This window comes from Mobula birostris, chromosome 23 (assembly GCF_030028105.1).
Source record: "Mobula birostris isolate sMobBir1 chromosome 23, sMobBir1.hap1, whole genome shotgun sequence".
Lineage (NCBI taxonomy): Eukaryota > Metazoa > Chordata > Chondrichthyes > Myliobatiformes > Myliobatidae > Mobula > Mobula birostris.
Window position 1 is genome coordinate 10560297 of NC_092392.1, and position 19899 is coordinate 10580195.

At 42.4% G+C, this 19899-nt stretch overlaps 1 protein-coding gene across 3 annotated transcripts in view; it reads right to left on the reverse strand.

Annotated features, from left to right (window-relative positions):
• Positions 1-11397: 11397 nt before the first annotated feature.
• LOC140186630 (src substrate cortactin-like) overlaps positions 11398-19899 on the reverse strand; it is a 78547-nt gene continuing 70045 nt past the window's right edge. For all 3 annotated transcript variants that reach the window (XM_072241010.1, XM_072241008.1, XM_072241009.1), the window contains 4 exons: positions 19619-19846; positions 16409-16544; positions 15704-15772; positions 11398-12412 (listed from right to left, as the gene is read on the reverse strand). In XM_072241010.1, coding sequence (XP_072097111.1) covers positions 12276-12412; positions 15704-15772; positions 16409-16544; positions 19619-19846 — 570 coding nt within the window. In that variant the 3' untranslated portion in view covers positions 11398-12275. The remainder of the gene's footprint in view (positions 12413-15703; positions 15773-16408; positions 16545-19618; positions 19847-19899) is intronic.

Below are 19899 nucleotides of genomic sequence, written 5' to 3' on the forward strand. Positions count from 1 at the left end.
GTGTGGCCTTACCAGAGTTTTATAGAGCTGCATCATTATCCTGCGATTTTTAAACTCTATCCCTCGACTTATGGAAGCTAACACTCCATAAGCTTTCTTAACAACCCTATCTACCTGTGAGGCAATTTTCAGGGATCTTTGGACATGTACCCCCAGATCCCTCTGCTCTACACTTCCGAGTATCCTGCCATATACTTTGTACTCAGCCTTGGAGTTTGTCCTTCCAAAGTGTGCCACCTCACACTTCTCCAGGTTGAACTCCATCTGCCACTTCTCAGCCCACTTCTGCATCTTACCAATGTCTCTCTGCAATCTGCGACAATTTTCTACACTATCCACAACACCACCAACTTTTGTGTTGTCTGTAAACTTGCCAACCCACCCTTCTACCCCCACATCCAGGTCGTCAATAAAAATCACAAAAAGTAGAGGTCTCAGAACCCATCGTTGTGGGACACCACTAGTCACAACCCTCCAATCTGAATGTATTCCCTCTGCTTTTTGTAGGCAAGCCAATTCTCAATCCACCTGGCCAAACTTCCGTGGATCCCATGCCTTCTGACTTTCTGAATAAGCCTACCGTATGGAACCTTGTCAAATGCCTTACTAAAATCCATGTAGATCACATCCACTGCACTATCCTCATCTATATGCCTGGTCACCTCCTCAAAGAACTCTATCAGGCTTGTTAGACACGATCTACCCTTCACAAAGCCATGCTGACTGTCCCTGATCAGACCATGATTTTCTAAATGCCTACAGATCCTGTCTCTAAGAATCTTTTCCAACAGCTTTCCCACCACAGACGTAAGGCTCACTGGTCAATAATTACTCGGACTATCCCTACTATCCTTTTTGAACAACGGGACAACATTTGCCTCCCTCCAATCCTCCGGTACCATTCCCGTGGACAACAAGGACATAAATATCCTAGACAGAGGCTCAGCAATCTCTTCCCTCGCCTTGTGGAGCAGCCTGGGGAATATTCTGTCAGGCCCTGGGGAGCTATCCGTCCTAATATATTTTAACAACTCCAACATCTCCTCTCCCTTAATATCAACATGCTCTAGAACATCAACCTCACTAATGTTGTCCTCACCATCATCAAGTTCTCTCTCATTGGTGAATACTGAAGAGAAGTATTTACTGAGGACCTTGCTCACTTCCACAGCCTCCAGGCACATCTTCCCACCTTTATTTCTAATTGGTCCTATCTTCACTCCTGTCATCCTTTTGTTCTTCACATAATTGAAGCATGCCTTGGAGTTTTCCTTTACCCTACTCGCCAAGGCCTTCTCATGCCTCCTTCTTGCTTTCCTCAGCCTCTTATTAAGCTCCTTTCTTGCTACCCTATATTCCTCAATAGATCCATCTGATCCTTACTTCCTAAACCTCATGTATGCTGCCTTCTTCCACCTGACTACATTCTCCACCTCACTTGTCACCCATGGTTCCTTCACCCTACCATTCTTTATCTTCCTCACCCGGACAAATTTAACCCTAACATCCTGCAAGAGATCCCTAAACATCGACCACATGTCCATAGCACATTTCCCTGCAAAAACTTCAACCCAATTCACACCCGTAAGTTCTAGTCTTACAGCCTCATAATTTGCCCTTCCCCAAATAAAAAATTTCCTGTCCTCTCTGATCCTATCCTTTTCCATGATAATGTTAAAGGCCAGGGAGCGGTGGTCACTGTTCCCCAGATACTCACCCACTGAGAGATCTGTGACCTGACCCGGTTCGTTACCTAATACTAGATGTAGTATGGCATTCCCCCAGTCAGCCTGTCAACATACTGTGACAGGAATCCATCCTGGACACACTTAACAAACTCTGCCCTGTCTAAACCATGAGAATGAATCAGGTGCCAATCTATATTAGGGAAGTTAAAGTCACCCATGATAACAACCCTGTTATTTTTGCACCTTTCCAAATCTGCCTCCCAATCTGCTCCTTGGTATCTCTGCTGCTACCAGGGGGCCTATAGAATACCCCTAATAGAGTAACTGCTCCCTTCCTGTTCCTGACTTCCACCCATACTGACTCAAAAGAGGATCCTGCTACATTACCCATCCTTTCTGTAGCTGTAATAGTATCCCTGACCAGTAACACCACCCCTCCTCCCTTTTCTTCCCTCTCTATCCCTTTTAAAGCATTGAAATCCAGGAATATTGAGAATCCATTCCTGCCCTGGTGCCAGCCAATTCTCTGTAATGGCCACTACATCATAATTCCATGTATGTATCTAAGCTCTCAGTTCATCACCTTTGTTCCTGATGCTTTTTGCATTGAAGTACATGCACTTTAGCCCTTCTACCTTACTACCTTTACACCGTTAATTCTGTTTCTCTTTCATCAAAGCCTCTTTATATGTTGGATCTGGCTTTACTCCATGCACTGTACTTGCAGTTCTCGCATGACCTTTATCCTCCTCCACCTCACTATCTGCTCTAACACTCTGGTTCCCCTCCCCCTGCAAATCTAGTTTAAACCCCCCGGAGCAGCACTAGCAAACCTTCCCACAAGGATGCTAGTCCCCTTTCAGTTCAGGTGCAACCTGTCCCGTCAGTGCCTCTCATCATCTAATACACCTCTATTGGGTCACATCTCATCCTCTGCCGCTCCAAGGAGAAAACTCTGCGTTCTCTCAACCTATTCTCACAAGGCATGCTTCTCAATCCAAGCAACATCCTTGTAAAACTCCTTTGCACCCTTTCTATAGTTTCCACACTTCTCCGTGATCCCGAGAGCAATGCCGTCTGGAGCTATGCTCCTGTTAGGGTCACCCATGGCGGTAAGGTCAAGGGTGAGGTCCCTGACAAAGAACAATCCAACCAAGACCTCAACGGTGCAACAGGCAGATGAAGTTACCTAAAAGTCAACGGCTGTGAAGGCGGATGAAGGCTGCAACAAATCCATCAGCTCCAATTGTCGTGGTTTCTATGCCATTGGAATCAGTTGGTTGATTTGTGAAGTATCATGTGCTTCTTGGAGTGCAACATCAAGTACACGTTAAATAAATACACGCAAAGGTGTCTTCGCTCTGTGGGCCACTTCTTCAGAATGTAGACCATCATCCTCGACCTCAAGGGATAGCCATGACGACGATAGTTTACACATCCTTCCTGTAGTGAGGCAACCAGAACTGAGTAGAGTACTCCAAGTGGGGTCTGACCAGGGTCCTATATAGCTGCAACATTACCTCTCAGCTCTTAAACTCAATCCCACAGCTGATGAAGGTCAATGCACTGTATGCATTCCTAACCACACAGTCAACCTCCGTAGCAGTTTTGAGCATCCTATGGACTCGGAACCCAAAATCCCTCTGATCCTCCACACTGCCAAGAGCCTTATCAGTAAAACTATATTCTGCTATCGTATTTGACCTACCAAAATGAACCACCTCACACTTATCTGCATTGAACTCCATCTGCCACTTCTCAGCCCAGTTTTGCATCCTATTGATGTCCTGCTGTAACATCTGACAGCCCTCCACACTATTCATAACACCTCCAACCTTTGTGTCATCAGCAAATTTACTAACCCATCTCTCCACTTCCTCATCCAGGTCATTCATAAAATCACAAAGAGAAGGGGTCCCAGAACAGATCCCCGAGGCACACCACTGGTGACTGACCTCCATGCAGAATATGACCCATCTACAACCACTCTGCCCTCTGTGAGTAAGCTAATTCTCGATCCACAAAGCAAGGTCCCATAGGATCCCATGTCTCCTTACTTTCTCAATAAGCCTTGCATGTGGTACCTTATCAAGTGCCTTGCTGAAATCCATATACACTACATCTTCGGCTCCACCTTCATCAATGTGTTTAGTCACATCCTCAAAAATTCAACCAGGCTTGTAAGGCACGACCTGCCTTTCACAAAGCCATGCTGACTATTCCTAACCATATTATACCTCTCCAAATGTTCATAAACCCTGCCTCTCAGGATCTTTTCCATCAACTTACCAACCACTGAAGTAAGACTCACTGGTCTATAATTTCCTGGGCTATCTCTACCCCTTTCTTGAATAAGGGAATAACATCTGCAACCCCCCAATCCTCCAGAACCCCCCATCTCCATTGATGATGCAAAGATAATTGCCAGAGGCTCAGCCATCTCCTCCCTTGCCTACCACAATAGCCTGGGGTACATCCCATCCAGTCCTGGAGACTTATTCAGCTTGATGCTTTCCTAAAGCTCCAGCACATCCTCTTTCTTAATGTCTATATGCTCAAGCTTTTCAGTCCACTGTAAGTCATCCCTATAATTGCCAAGATCCTTTTCCATAGTGAATACTGCAGCAAAGTTTTCAGTAAGTATCTCTGCTATCTCCTCTGGTTCCATACGCAATTTTCCACTGTCACAATTGATTGGTCCTGTTCTCTCACAGATTATCCTTTTGCTCTTCACATACCTGTAGAATGCCCTGGGGTTTTCCTTAATCCTGTCTGCCAAGACCTTCTCATTACCCTTTCCGGCTCTCCTGATTTCATTCTTAAGCTCCTTCCTGCTAGCCTTATAATCTTCTAGATCTCTATCGTAACCTAGTTTTTTGAACATTTTGTAAGCTTTTCTTTACTTCTTCACTAGATTTTCGACAGCCTTTGTACACCACGGTTCCTGTACCCTGCCATCCTTTCCCTGTCTCATTAGAACGTTCCTATGCAGAACACCACGCACATATCCCTGGAACACTTGTCTCACTTCACAAGACAAGACAAAGGAGCAGAAGTAGGCCATTCAGCCCATCGAGTCTGCTCCGCAGCTCCCCCATGAGCTAAACTATTCACCCATCTAGTTCCAATTTCTGGCTTTCTCCCCATATCCCTTGGTACCCTGACTAATTAGATACCTGTCAATCTCCTCCTTAAACACCCTCAATGATCGGGCCTCTACAGCCATATGTGGCAATGAATTCCACAAATCCACGACCCTCTGGCTAAAAAAATTTCTCCTCATCTCTGTTTTAACTGGGTACCCTCTAATTCTAAGACTATGGCCTCTTGTCCTGGACTCATCCACCAAGGGAAACAACCTTTCCACATCTACTCTGTCCAATCCTTTCAACATTCGAAACGTTTCTATGAGATCCCCTCTCATTCTTCTATACTCTAATGAATGTAATCCAAGAGCCAACAGACGCTCCTCATATGTTAGCCCCTGCATTCCAGGAATCATCCTCGTAAATCTTCTCTGAACTCTCCCCAACATCAGTATATCCTTTCTAAGATAGGGGGCCCAAAACTGCACACAGTATTCCAAATGAGGTCTCACTAATGCCCCATAGAGCCTCATCAACACCTCCTTACTCTTATACACTATTCCTCTTGAAATGAATGCCAACATAGCATTCGCTTTCCTTACCGTCAATCCAACTTGGTGGTTAACCTTTAGGGTACCCTGCACGAGGACCCCCAAGTCCCTTTGCACTTCCGATTTTTGAATTTTCTCCCCATCTAAATAATAATCTGCCCAATTATTTCTCCATTCGAAATGTACAACCGTACATTTGTCAACATTGTATCTCATCTGCCATTTCTTTGCCCACTCTCCTAAACTGACCAAGTCTCTCTGCAACCTTTCCGTTTCTTCAACATTTCCTGCTCCTCCACCTATCTTGGTGTCATCCGCAAACTTGGCCACAAAACCTTTTAATCCATAATCCAAATCATCGATATACATCGTAAAAAGAAGTGGCCCCAACGCCGACCCCTGCGGAACACCACTAGTAACCAGCAACCAATCAGAATAGGATCCCTTTATTCCCACCCTTTGCTTTCTGCCTATCAGCCAATGCTCCACCCATTTCAATATCTTTCCTATAATTCCATGGGCTCTCATCTTATTAAGCAGCCTCATATACGGCACCTTATCAAAGGCCTTTTGAAAATCCAAATACACACATCCACAGCCTCTCCCTTGTCAATCTTATTCGAGATTACCTCAAAAAATTCCAATAAGTTGGTAAGGCAGGATCTTCCCTTCATGAAACCATGCTGGCTTTGGCCTATCTTGTCATGCACCTCGAGGTATTTCATAACCTCGTCCTTGAGGATTGACTCCAATATCTTTCCAACCACCGATGCCAGACTAATAGGTCTGTAATTTTCTTTTTGCTGCCTCCTTCCTTTCTTAAATAGCGGAACTACATTTGCGACCTTCTAGTCCTCCGGAACCATGCCAGAGTCTATTGATTCCTGGAAGATCATTTCCAATGCTTCCACAATCTCCAAAGCCACCTCCTTCAGAAACCTTGGGTGCACCTCATCCGGGCCGGGAGACTTACCTATTCTTAGTCCATGTAGCTTACCAAGCACTTTCTCTCTAGTTATCTTGACTGTACCTAATTCTATTCCCTGATACCTCTGGCTATCAGGTATATTGCTCATGTCTTCCACTGTGAAGACTGATGCAAAATACTCATTCAGTTCCTCCACCATCTCTTTGTTATCCATTATAATTACTCCAGCATCATTTTCAATCAGTCCCCTATCTACCCTTGTCACTCTTTTACTCTTCATATATTTAAAAAAACTCTTGGTACCCTTTTTTATGTTAATCGCCAACTTCCTTTCATAATTCATCTTTTCTTTCCTAATGACTTTCTTAGTTTCTTTCCGTAAGTTTTTAAAGGTCTTCCAGTCCTCATTTTTCCCACTAATTTTTGCTTCCTTGTACGCCGTTTCTTTTGCTTTTATTTTTGCCTTAACCTCTCTCGTTAGCCACATTTGTGCCATTTTTCCATTCATGATTTTCTTTTTTCTTGGAATGTATTTTTCCTGCATTTTCCTTATTTCTTGTAGGAATTTCATCCAATTCTGCTCTGCCATCCCTCCATTTAGTTTACTTTTCCAACTGACTTGGGCCAGTTCCTCCCTCATACCACTGTAATTTCCCCTGTTCCACTGAAATATCGATACACCTGATACCAGCTTCTCCCTTTCAAATTTGAAACTGAACTCAGTCATATTATGATCACTACTTCCAAGAGGTTCCTTTACCTCCAGCTCCCTAATCGCCTCAGGTTCGTTACACAGCACCCAATCCAAAACAGCTGGTCCCCTGGTGGGCTTCTGGACAAGCTGCTCCAAAAAGCCATCCTGTAGGCATTCTACAAACTCCCTCTCCTGAGATCCATTACCTTCCTGACTTTCCCAATCCACTTTCATATTAAAATCCCCCATAATTATCTTGACATTGTCTTTCTGACACGCTTTTTCTATTTCCAGCTGCAACTTTTAGTCCACATCCCGACTGCTGTTTGGAGGCCTGTATATAACTGCTATTAGTGTCTTTTTACCCTTGCCATTTCTTAATTCTACCCATAAGGATTATACCTCTTCTGATCCTATGTCCCTTCTTTCTATTGATTTGATATCGTTACTTACCATCAGGGCCACGCCACCCCCTTTACCTACCTTCCTATCCTTCCTGTACACTGTGTATCCTTGGATATTCAGCTCCCAATCACATCCAACATTTAGCCATGACTCGGTGATGGCCACAATGTCATACCTTTTAACCTGCAGCTGTGCAGCAAGGTCATCCACTTTATTTCTAATGCTGCGTGCATTTAAGTACAGTACATTTAGATCGGTACCTATTGCCACTTGTGCTATATATCTGTTTTACAGCAAATTATCCTGTATATTCACTGGCCTGTCCTTCTTACCATCTTTGCTGCACAGTATTTTTGACTTATTTCTATTTTCCTCTTCCTTGATCCTAACACCTTGGTTTCCTTCCCCTTGCCAACTTAGTTTAAACCCTCCCTAACAGCTATATTAAACAATCCCGCTAGGATATTAGTACCTTTTGAGTTCAGGTGTAATCCATCTTTTTTGTACAAGTCATACCTTCCCCAAAATAGATCCCAATGATTCAAGAATTTGAAACCCTGCCCCCTGCACCAGTTACTTAGCCACACATTCATCCGCTTAATTTTGCTATTCTTACCATCATTAGCGTGCAGCTCAGGCAGCAATCCTGATATTATTACTCTGGAGGTCCGGCTTTTCAATTTTCTTCCTAGCTCCCAGTAACCTTTCTTCAGGACCTCCTCTCTTTTTCTGTCTATGTCATTGGTACCAACATGTACCAAGACTTCCGGCTGCTCGCCCTCTCTCCTCAGAATACTCTGGACTTGATCTGAGACATCCCGTACCTTGGCAGCAGGGAGGCAACACACCATCCGGGTATCCTTGTCCGGCTCGCAGAATCTCTTGTCCGTCCCCCTTACGATGGAGTCTCCTATAACTACCACATTTCTTCTTGCTCTCTTGATTTCGGCGCTGGGCAGAATGCCAGAGTCTCGTTCACTGTGGTCCTCCTCTGTCAGGTCTGCCTCTTCAACAGAATCCAAAACAATATATCGATTTCTGAGGGGGACTGTCACAGGGGTGCTATCCACTACCTCTCTATAGGTAGTATCTATCACCTCCTCACTTTCCTTAATTAGCCGAAGGTCATCTATTTCCACCTCCAGCACCTTAACACGGTCCTTCAGAAGCCTCATCTCAGTGCACCTGGTGCAGATGTAATCCTTGGGGAGGCTGGGAGTCTCCCAGGATCCCCACATCTGGCACTCCAAGCACAACACTAATCCTAGATGCATAACTCTAATGCTACTGTTTGTACCAAATACCAAAAAACTGTAACTTACTCCATTACTATGAGACTCAACGGTCGCAGGAAGCCTCTTCCCGTCTCCGCCAAAGCCCGTTGAGCCAAAGCCCTTTCACTCTGCACCCTCTCACTCCGCAGCCCGCTCCGACACTGCCCGCTGGATATGGCGGTTTTCTTTTTAAACTGTTCGCGCTCAACTGGCTGACATCACGCGCCTGCGCAGTCTGGCCTCTCTCCTACTCCGAGAAATAAAATGTCTTCTCGCTGGAAATCCTTAGCCTCTTACCGCTGTCTTCTTTGTTCAGCCACTTCCATCATGGTCACAATCCTCTCTGCCATTGAGCACTTTGTCAAAAGGTGGTGCCTCAAAAAGGCAGCATCATCACTATCCAGGGCACTTCCTGTTTGCAGAACTAGCAATGGGGAGGAGGTACAGGGAATCTGAAGGCCCACACTCAACACCCTCTTGACATCTGTCATCAGATTTCAGAACGGCACATGAACCCCCCCATGAATACTACCTTATTATTCAGCTGTGCACTATTTATTTTGTAACTTATGGTGGCCAAGTGGTTAAGGCATTGGACTAGTGACCTGAAGGTCATGAGTTTGAGCCCCAGCCGAGGCAACGTGTTGTGTCCTTGAGCAAGGCACTTAATCACACATTGCTCTGCGACGACACTGGTGCTAAGCTGTATGGGTCCTAATGCCCTTCCCTTGGACAACATTGGTGTCGTGGAGAGGGAAGACTTGCAGCATGGGCAACTGCTGGTCTTCCATTCAACCTTGCCCAGGCCTGCGCCCTGGAGAGTGAAGACTTTCCAGGCGCAAATCCATGGTCTCGCAAGACTAACGGATGCCTTTATTATTATTATTGCACTGTACTGCTGCTGCAAAACAACTACTTTTATTTCATATGTCAGTGAAATTAACCTGATTCTGATTATTTAAAACAAAATTCAGGTTTTATATTCCTCCTATCAAAATGTAAATGATCGCTGTTTTCCCTTGTTATATAGATGAGTAGAAGTTGAAATGTAGTCTGGATTGGCTGTGGAAGAAGATAGCAATTGGTTTGAATTCTCACCTTTTTAAATGGTCTCCAGGAATCCACCCCTCCCTCCGCAAGATAGCTAACTCCTTCAATCCTGAATTCTTAAGTGCTCTCAATTTAATTACCCCATGGAAGTCTAAACTCAGGAAATCTTGTCCAAAACCCCTGTTTGAAATCCCTTCGAATGCGCTGCTGCCTTCATACCTGTTTATGTGGTTTAGTATCAAATATTTTTGTTGATATTTCCATGGAGCACCGTGTTTTTTTTGGTGTTACTGCTATTTTATGAATAACTGTTGGGTGAGTAGAGTCCATGATATAGTGGAATGCGCAGGGGCTCTATAAGATCATAAAATGGAAAGGATTTGGACCTATTTGAATCAATAGCGTACAGTCTGGCATGAAAAAAAAACAAGGTATGAAACAAAACTTGAAAACATTGACATTTTTTTAATTGGAATAATACAGACTTTGAAGCTGACAGCTAAGTTTAGCTAACAAAGTTGATGATGACAGCAAAGTGCAAATGTTCCTCGTGAGTTAGGTTAGATATAATAATTCAGTAACACTAGATGAGGACTATCCATGAGTGCAGTTGTTATTGTCATGATTGGTCCCTGGTTGAAGATCTGAGGCTCACTGTCACAATCCAATTCCAATTCATGCTGAGGAATGCCCAGGTTCAATGTGACAGTTGATACCATCTCGCTTCAGAGATGATGGGTTCACAAAGGTGGCGACAGATGCAAAATAAATTTATCATTAGGTATAGCCTCCAGGCATTTGAATGAGGAACATTTTTCCTCATGGTTCGGCATGGTTGCTGTAAAGGGAAATGTTGCCTGATAAATCTGTTGGAGTTCTTCGAGGAAGTAACAAACAGGGTGGACAAAGGAGAGGCGGTGGATGTCATTTAGTTGGATTTTCAGAAGGCGTTTGATAAGGTGCCACACATGAGGCTGCTTAACAAGATAAAATCCCATGGCGTTATAGAAAAGATACTGGATTGGCTGACAGGCAGGAGGCAGCGAGTGGGAATAAAATGGGGCCTTTTCTGGTTCACTGCCAGTGACTAGCGGTGTTCCTCAGGGGTCAGTATGAAGAACGATGCTTTTCACATTATTTGTCAATGATTTAGATAATGGAATTGATGGCTTTGTGGCAAAGTTTGTGGATGATACGAAGATAGGTGGAGGGTAGGTTGTGCTGAGGAAGCAATGCTATTGCAGCAGGGTTTAGACAAGTTGGAAGAATGGACAGAAAAGTGGCAGATGGAATACAGAGTTGAGAAATGTATGACTATTTCCTAAATGGGGAGAAGGTTCAAACATCAGTGGTGCAGGAGGACTTAGGAGTCCTTGTGCAAGACTTCCAGAAGGCTAATTCACAGGTTGAGTCTGTAGTAAAGGCGGCAAATGCAAAGTTGGCATTTATTTCAATGGAAATAGAATGTAAAAGCAAGGAGGTAATGCGAGCCTTTATAAGAAACTAGTCAGGCCACACTTAGAGTATTATCAACAGTTTTGGGTCCCATATCTAAGAAAGGATGTGTTATCATTGGAGAGAGTCCAGAGGAGATTCACAAGGATGATTCTGGGAATGAAGGTGTTAACATAAGAGGAGCATTTGGCATCTTTGGGCCTGTACTCACTAGACTTTAGAAGAATGCGGGGGGTGGGGGTGGATGGGATTTCATTGAAACATACCGAATGTTGAAAGGACTGGATAGGGTGGATGTGGAGTGGATGTTTCCTATGGTGGGGGAATCCAGAACTAGAGGGCACAGCTTCAAAATTGAGGGGTGGCCCTTTAGAACAGAGATAAGGAGGAATTCTTTTAGCCAAAGAGTAATCGATCTGTGGAGTGCTTTGCCACTGACTGCGGTGGTGGCCAAGTCCATGCATGTATTTAAGGCGCAAGTTGATCATTTCCTGATCAGTTAGGGCATCAAAGGATATCGCGAGAAGGTAGGTCTATGGGGCTGAGTGGCCTAATTCTGCTCGTATGTCTTATGGTCTTCTATTGAGAAAGATAACCATGGGAGGGAGCAGTTCTCATAGTAAAGGACACAAGATGCCTAGTTAAATGCATTTCAGTACCCACCAACTTAAGATTCTGGTGATTGAACCATATAGGAGTCCATTGTTCTATGATAAATATAAGAATTTGAGGACATAACTCCGTTAGCTGTAGGATCATAGTTTGTGAAGGAGAAAATTAAATAAAAATCTGAGGAAATGGTATTAGACTATGAAGGACTGGTGACTGGGTCAGTACTAGTATAGACTATTCAGCTGAATAGACACTTCCAATGAAATAATTGCCTTGTTAGTATGGCAACTGCTTCAGTTCACGCAATGAAAATATTCAGATTTCAGTAGGAGGAAAGGAAGTATGCTTGGCAGACACTAAATAGTTATGAAAACAAATTGCTTCAGACACCAATGGTTTGACATTAATAGAAAATGAGTAATCTAAATTCCTGTTGGAGACACAAGAAACTGCTGGAGGAACTTCGGTCAAGTAACATCTGTGGAGGCAAAGAGATCATTGACTTTTTGCATCCTATCGAGCTGGTCAACGTTCACTTTGACAGTTGCACATAATTGGCTGGAAAGAGGCCAACTTTCCCACGGCATTGACCCTGCCACCAGCCCTCGTCAATCATCTCAATGTTTGTGATGATGTCATCAGGATCAAAGGAGATTTCATCGTCACCTTCTGGAACATTAAAAAAGAGAAAGTGATCAATAAGAAAGTTGCAAATAGCTAGATTCTTTTTTGGGGGGTTGGATTGGTTGGGGTGATTAGCAGGGCTCTCAGTACCAACTGTTTCTGCTTTGGGTAACAATTTTCTTCTTAATTATTTTAAAAGTTTATACTTAAATATGATACCACATCACATCACAAAAGAACCTCCAAACCAATGTAGCACTTTTAAAATGTAGTCTCTCTTGTAATGTAGGGAACCACACACGGTAAGATCCTACAGACAGTAACATGTTCATGCTTTAGATCTTTTAGTGATTTGTTTCAGGGATAAGTAAGTGCAAATAGAATGTACTGTTTTTGTAAATGTCACAATAAAATTCCTCTTCTCTATTTGTCCACCTAGCAGAGCTGATGGAGTCTTAGGTTAACATCTGGCCTGAAGAACCGCCAGAGCTGAAATGCATCAGTACTGCAACAGAGTGGGTATGATGCTCAATTTTCATGGTTAGAGCTGATAATTCTACCAGCTTCTGAAGAGGTCCGCTTTTGAAGGGGTCCCCAAAAGCAAGGTCTAAGGTGGAGTGCTGCAATAGGACTAGATGTATATCAACAGGTAATTGCAACAGCTAATTTTCAATTAGCCCTGTTGGACAGGCAATGTCACTTACATGCCTGACACCAGGCTCCAGAAACAGACAGAAAAGAGATTACTAGGTAGATAGAGAGAAAGATTCAAAGATTCTGTTCAAACCTGCTTTGAAGAAGTACAAGTTCTGTATTGACTCCTGGGAACCTGAGGTCCTTGACTACTCAAAGTGACAAAGAATGGTATTGAAAACCTCAAGGATATTCAAACGGAGCAAAGAGAAACCCTACAAGAGTGGCCAGAGGAACATATCACCTGATAAACTATCTGCCTGCCCCATCAGACATCTCCCGTTCCATCTGTCCTTGTTGTCCTCAATTTCCACATTGTCCTTGGAACCCACAAAATTGAATGGAAGTTAGTCATCCTTGATTTTGTGGAACTGCTTAACAGAAAGAACATTGACTAGAAGTGTAATGGAGACATAGGAACTATGTTGTGGATGAACAACTGTGAAGGAATGAAATTCTGCAGTCAGCAGTGTTCAGTCAAGTGATGAGCAGAGGTGGATGAAAGTCAAGCATTATTCCCACTCTGGAAATCCAAGCAACACACATAACTCAGCAGTCCAGGCAGCATCTATGGAAAAGAGTACAGTTGACGTTTCAGGCTCAGACTCTTCATCAAGACTCAGAATCTATATGGTGGCATTTACAATAGCAACACATCCTATTTGTGCTTAATGGTCAAAAAGGCGACATCCATTATTAAGGACGCACTTCACCCAGGACATGCCCTTTTCTCACATTCAACATTTCAGAAACAACTTCTTCCCCTCTGCCCTCAGAGTTATGAATGGATACTACCTCACTAATTTTTTTCTTTTTTTTCCCTTCTCTTTTTGCACTACTTATGTAACGTAAATTTCTTTTTATGTATATTTCGTATTGTAATTTATAGTTTTTATTATTATGTATTTCAAAACAACAAATTTCACAAGATACGCCAGTGATATTAAACCTGATTCTGATTCTGTATCATGGACTCAGTCTTTCACCATATTTATCATGGACATTGATAAGATAGTTAGTTATATATTTAAATCACAAGGAACCACAGGCATATTAACTGACAAGAAACACCAAGGTAAATTTAATTCAGATTGTGAGGCTATACTTAGAATTTTTTTAAAAATGTTGAAACTGAAATATTTTCTCATGTACTAAAAGCTAGAAAGTGAGAAGAAACAGAGGGATATAGGTATTTATGCATTCAAATCACTAAATCTAATCAGAAGAGTAATGAAATATTGGTCGTGCAAAAGGATTGCATTACGAATAAGAGGAACAGATTTTTAGTTGAACAGTACTTGTTGGGGATGACTGAGTCTTCCTGAAAAGGAAGGTGGGTTGCAAAATCTTGTTTTCTATACTCTTAATTTGTAAGACTGAAAATTAATAGAATTTGAGGTGTTCGGAATGATAAATTGGAATGCAGGCAGTTCAGATTTAGCCAATTAAACCCATACTATCTTTCACACGGGAATAACAAGGTCAGGTTGTCATCAGTTCAGTAATGATATAAAATGGCAGCACAGGCTGGATGTGCTGTCTTTATACGATAATCTTTCACTCCAGAGGTTCCCAACCTTTTTTATGCCATGGACCAATTCCATTAAGCAAGGGGTCCGCGAACCCCAGGTTGGGAACCCCTGTTTCCACTCCATTGTTGATGAATAATCCATCCAACCTCTGCCTTAAAATTATTCAAAGACTGTCTCCACTGTTTTTTGAGAAGGAGTTCCAGACTCATTAAAGTCAGAGAAAAAAAAGTCTCATTTCTGTCTTAACCGAATGACCACTTGTTTTTTTAAACAATGACCCTTAGTTTTAGATATTCCCACAGAGGAAACATCCTCCCCAAATCAATATCGTCAAGATTTCTCAGGATCTTAAGTATTTCAACTAAATCTGCTCTCACTCTTTTAAACCTCATTGGATACAACCCCAGTTAAAAACACAACTCACTCATGCCATTTATTTAGTAAATCTAAACCTAAAATGCTTCCTTTCTTAATTAAGAACAACACCTCGCAAAGTATTCCAGAGGTAGTCTTATCAGCGTCTTATCTAGCTGAAGCAGTACTTTCCTACTTTTGCATTTAATCCTCCAGCAGTAAACAATAGCAATTTATTAGCTTTCCTAATTACTTGCAGTAACTGGATTGTAGCCTTTTACAGATCATGTATCAGGACACTCAGATCCCATGAATCTTATTGTTTCACCCACATAGTTGTGGAGTGGTAGCAGCCCTTCCTACAATGATAAGCATAATTAGTCATTTGGCTTTAACTTTTTAAAAATGAAGTCAGAAAACTGATTTCTACATAAAAATGGGAATCTCGAATGTTTGCCCCACAAAGCTTTGGATTTGGGGATCAAATGAAATGCGCTTGATTTAAGTGCTAGATTCTTGAATTCAGCAATGTGGAGAAAAGGCAGGGCCATGGAGTAGTGTGAGATAACGTGGTGGATTCGGTTGAAGGAAGCTGATTCAACGTTCTCCTATAAGCAGCCAGGTGTCAAGTGGTAATTATCAGTCCAAAGGGAACAGATTACCGCTCTCACTCTTTGTCAGGGAATTATTCCTGAGAGAAGCAAAATGTTCAAATTTGTTGTCTAACAACTCCATTTAATTTTCATTGTTGACCTACCTCCTTGATAATCATACAAAGCTACTGCAGTCACACCAGAATCGGCAATGTCGTAAACATTCTCAGCACCTATGGACAAATCATAAAGCAAGGATTTTTAGGAAGAGACTGAGTAGCAAGAACTCTTTTTGTCCGTTTTGACCCCTTCTATCTGTCTTCTTACCAAACTATCTTCCTTTCTACCTTTTCCCCACATCAACTTTGCCCTGGATTTCTATATATACCTGCTCCCCAAATTCACAACTACATCTTCTATCCATGTTCCCATCCTCACCTTCTCTCTGATAGCCCTCAATCCATCTTCCCCTCAATAATCTCCCCAAATCTCCAACTCCAACTTTTTCCCCAACATCATTCATTCTATTTCTCACTTATTTAATCTCCTACTGTGGTCCAACCATCTTACCTAGCTGTTTAACCAGCTGACTGAAATGTTGTAGCAAAGCCCTCCGAAACACAAGCCAATCACCAGATATTTACTCACATCTTCGCAACTGAACCACCATTACTTGAAACCCCCTGCCTTCCAAAAATATCCCGAATCATTCCCATCTCTCACCTGAACCAGTTATTATAATCTATAGAATTGAATGGTCTCCAGTGTTCCCAGTGTCCATCAGCAACATCATTTTTAAAACCAACTAAGTAGCACATTATCACTCAAAATAAATAGGCCCATTTAAAATGCTATAGGGATCATTTCACCAGAACTGGGTGTTTCTGTTTTCATTTCAGAGACTGGTGACAACTGTTCATAGTCTCCTTGATCTTCCAAATCCTTGTTGGGAACTGCGTGGCAAGCAAATTCAGGAATATTTTCATAGTCATCCATTGCTGATTCCTGTAACAAAAAAAAAGCAGAGGGCAGGCAGGTTTAAACAATGCAGTCAGTTGGTCTCAATGTTTAAACATTGCAGTCAGAGATACTGGTGGTAAGGGCTACAAGTGGCTCTCCAGTGGGCAATAACTCACAGGCTGACCTCTGCTGAATAACACATTTTGTGAGTTCTATCAGTATGAGCTAAGAACTTTGACAGACCTCTATAGACAAACCTAACGGATTGTATCCATGGCCTGGTATGGAAACGCCATTGCCCAGGAATGGAAAGGCTACAGAAAGTGGTGGATGCAGCTCTGTTTATCAGAGCCAGAACCTTCCATCACTGAGTACTTTTATATGGAACACTGCCACAAGAAAGCATCATGAAGAACCACCCCCCACCCCCCACCCCCCACCTCCTGGTCAGGTCCATTTCGCTCTACTACAAATTAAGCAGGAACTACAGAAGCCTTACACACCGCCTGGTTCAGGACCATTTATACCTTCATTACCCAATAACCATCAGGGTCCTGAACTGGCATGGGTAGCTTCAATCACTGCTATTCTAAACTGATCATACTAACTTTCAAGGACTCCTTACAAAACATATTCTCAGTATTATTTTTTAATCTAACAATTTGTCTTCTTTGGCATATTGGTTGTTTGTCAGTTTATGTTTTGTTTTGTAAATTCTGTGATATTCCTTTTCATTCCTGTAAATGACTGCAAGAAAATGAATCTCAATGTAGTATATGGTAACGTATGTGTACTTTGATAATAAATTTATTCCGAATTTGGACATTGAGCTATGATAAGCCCTGCTCCCACCCAGAGAAAATAGTTAATCGATACTAAGCTGCACACAGAAGAAATTATCACTTCACCATTTTGGGCAGGAATTCCAAGATGGTGTAATACTTGGGTCATCATCATGATGTGCCATACTCTGCCAGAGCCTCGGCAACCACTTTGATCAATATTTATCCCTGAAACAAATCACTAAAATATTGATCAAAATATATTTTCTCTTTAATAAATGTTTTCACACATTATTCTGCATTGTTATTGTTTTACCTTATTCTAGCTCAATGCACCATGTGTTAATTTGATCTATATAAACAATATGCAAGACTAGTTTTTCACGGTATCTTGGAAAATATGTCAATAATAAACCAATATCAATATCAAGGCCTTAACTAGAAACATGATGAATACACCTCAAAGATACCTAATTGACTATTAAGTGCAAATAGAATGTACTACTTTTGTAAATGTCACAATAAAATTCCTCTTCTCTATTTGTCCATCTAGCACAGCTGATGGAGTCTTAGTTTAACCTCTGGCCTGAAGAACCGCCAGAGCTGAATTCCATCAGTACTGCAACAGAGTGGGTATAATGTTCGATTTTCATAGTTAGAGCTGATAATTCTACCAGCTTCTGAAGAGGTCCGGATTAGTAAGTATGCAGATGATACTAAGATAGGTGGCGTTGTGGATAATGAAGCAGGTTTTCAAAGCTTGCAGAGCGACTTAAGCCAGTTAGAAGAGTGGGCTGAAAATGCTGATAAGTGTGAGGTGCTACATCTTGGTAGGACTAATCAAAATAGGACATACATGGTAAATTGTAGGGCATTGAAGAATGCAGTAGAACAGAGGGATCTAGGAATAATGGTGCATAGTTCCCTGAAGGTGGAATCTCATGTGGATAGGGTGGTGAAGAAAGCTTTTGGAATGCTGGCCTTTATAAATCAGAGCATTGAGTATAGGAGTTGGGATGTAATGTTAAAATTGTACAAGGCATTGGTAAGGCCAAATTTGGAGTATTGTGGACAGTTCTGTTCACCGAATTATAGGAAAGATGTCAACAAAATAGAGAGAGTACAGAGAAGATTTACTAGAATGTTACCTGGGTTTCAGCACCTGAGTTACAGAGAAAGGTTGAACAAGTTAGGTCTTTATTGTTTGGAGCGTAGAAGGTTGAGGGGGACTTGATAGAGATATTTAAAATTATGAGGGGGATAGATAGAGTTGATGTGGATAGGCTTTTTCCATTGAGAGTAGGGGAGATCCAAACAAGAGGACATGAGCTTAGAGTTAAAGGGCAAAAGTTTAGGGCTAAAATGAGGGGGAACTTCTTTACTCAGAGAGTGGTAGCTGTGTGGAACGAGCTTCCAGTAGAAGTGGTAGAGGCAGGTTCGATATTATCATTTAAAGAAAAATTGGATAGGTATATCGACAGGAAAGGAATGGAGGGTTATGGGCTGAGTGCAGGTCGGTGGGACAAGGTGAGAGTAAGTGTTTGGCATGGACTAGAAGGGCCGAGATGTTCTGTTTCCGTGCTGTAATTGTTATATGGTTATATATGATTATTTAGACACAGGACCATAAGACCTAGGAGCAAAATTAGGCCATTTGGCCAATCGAATCTGCTCCACCATTTCATCATGGAAGATTTATTTTATTTTTTTTAAATTTTATTGAGATACAGCATAGAATAGGCCCTTCCACCACTTCCAGACAAGCTCACCCAGCAATCCCCTGATTTAAGCCTAGCTTAATCACAGGACAATTTACAATGACCAATTAACCTACCAACCGGTATTTCTTTAGAATGTGGGAGGAAACCAACGCGGTCCTTACAGGCAGTGATGGGAATTGAACCCAGGAGGGCTGTACTGTAAAGCGTTGTGCTAACACTACACTACTGTGCCACCCATAAACGTATTATTATTACTTATTATCCCTCTCAACTGTATTCTCCTGCCTTCTCCCCATAACCTTTGACTCCCTTACTAATTAAGAACCTATTAATCTCCACTTTAAATATACCAATGGATTCCACAGATTCACCATCCTCTGGCTAAAGAAATTATTCCTCATCTCTGTTCTAAAGGGACAAGTTCCCACCAGTTAATTAATGCAAGTTAGCTCCAGTTAGTGCAGCTTAGAATTTAATTTCTTCAGTGATAGTAAGTTTTGTGTAGAATGTGCACAAAGAAGCATTCTCCTGAAGAAGCTTTATTTGAAGAAGACACCTGAAGCTCTCCAATGCATTGCTCAGTACTTCATTTTAGCTGACACATAGAGTTCATTACCTCATAAGAATCAGGATTATCATAGACTTGGTCTTCCTGTGGCTCGGGCTCCGGCTCGAGCTCAGGCTCGGGCTCCGGCTCCGGCTCAGGCTCGGGTTCGGGCTCGGGCTCGGGCTCGGGCTCGGGCTCGGGCTCGGGCTTTTCCACTGGTTTCGGACCCCGCCTCCGAGGAGTCGGTGGGATCTGTTCAGCATTCTCAGGTTCTGGAATCTCTTGCTCCATCCGTTCCTGTAGGTGAAGGTCAAAAAACACAGGTCAACATTAATCTGACTGCACTGGGG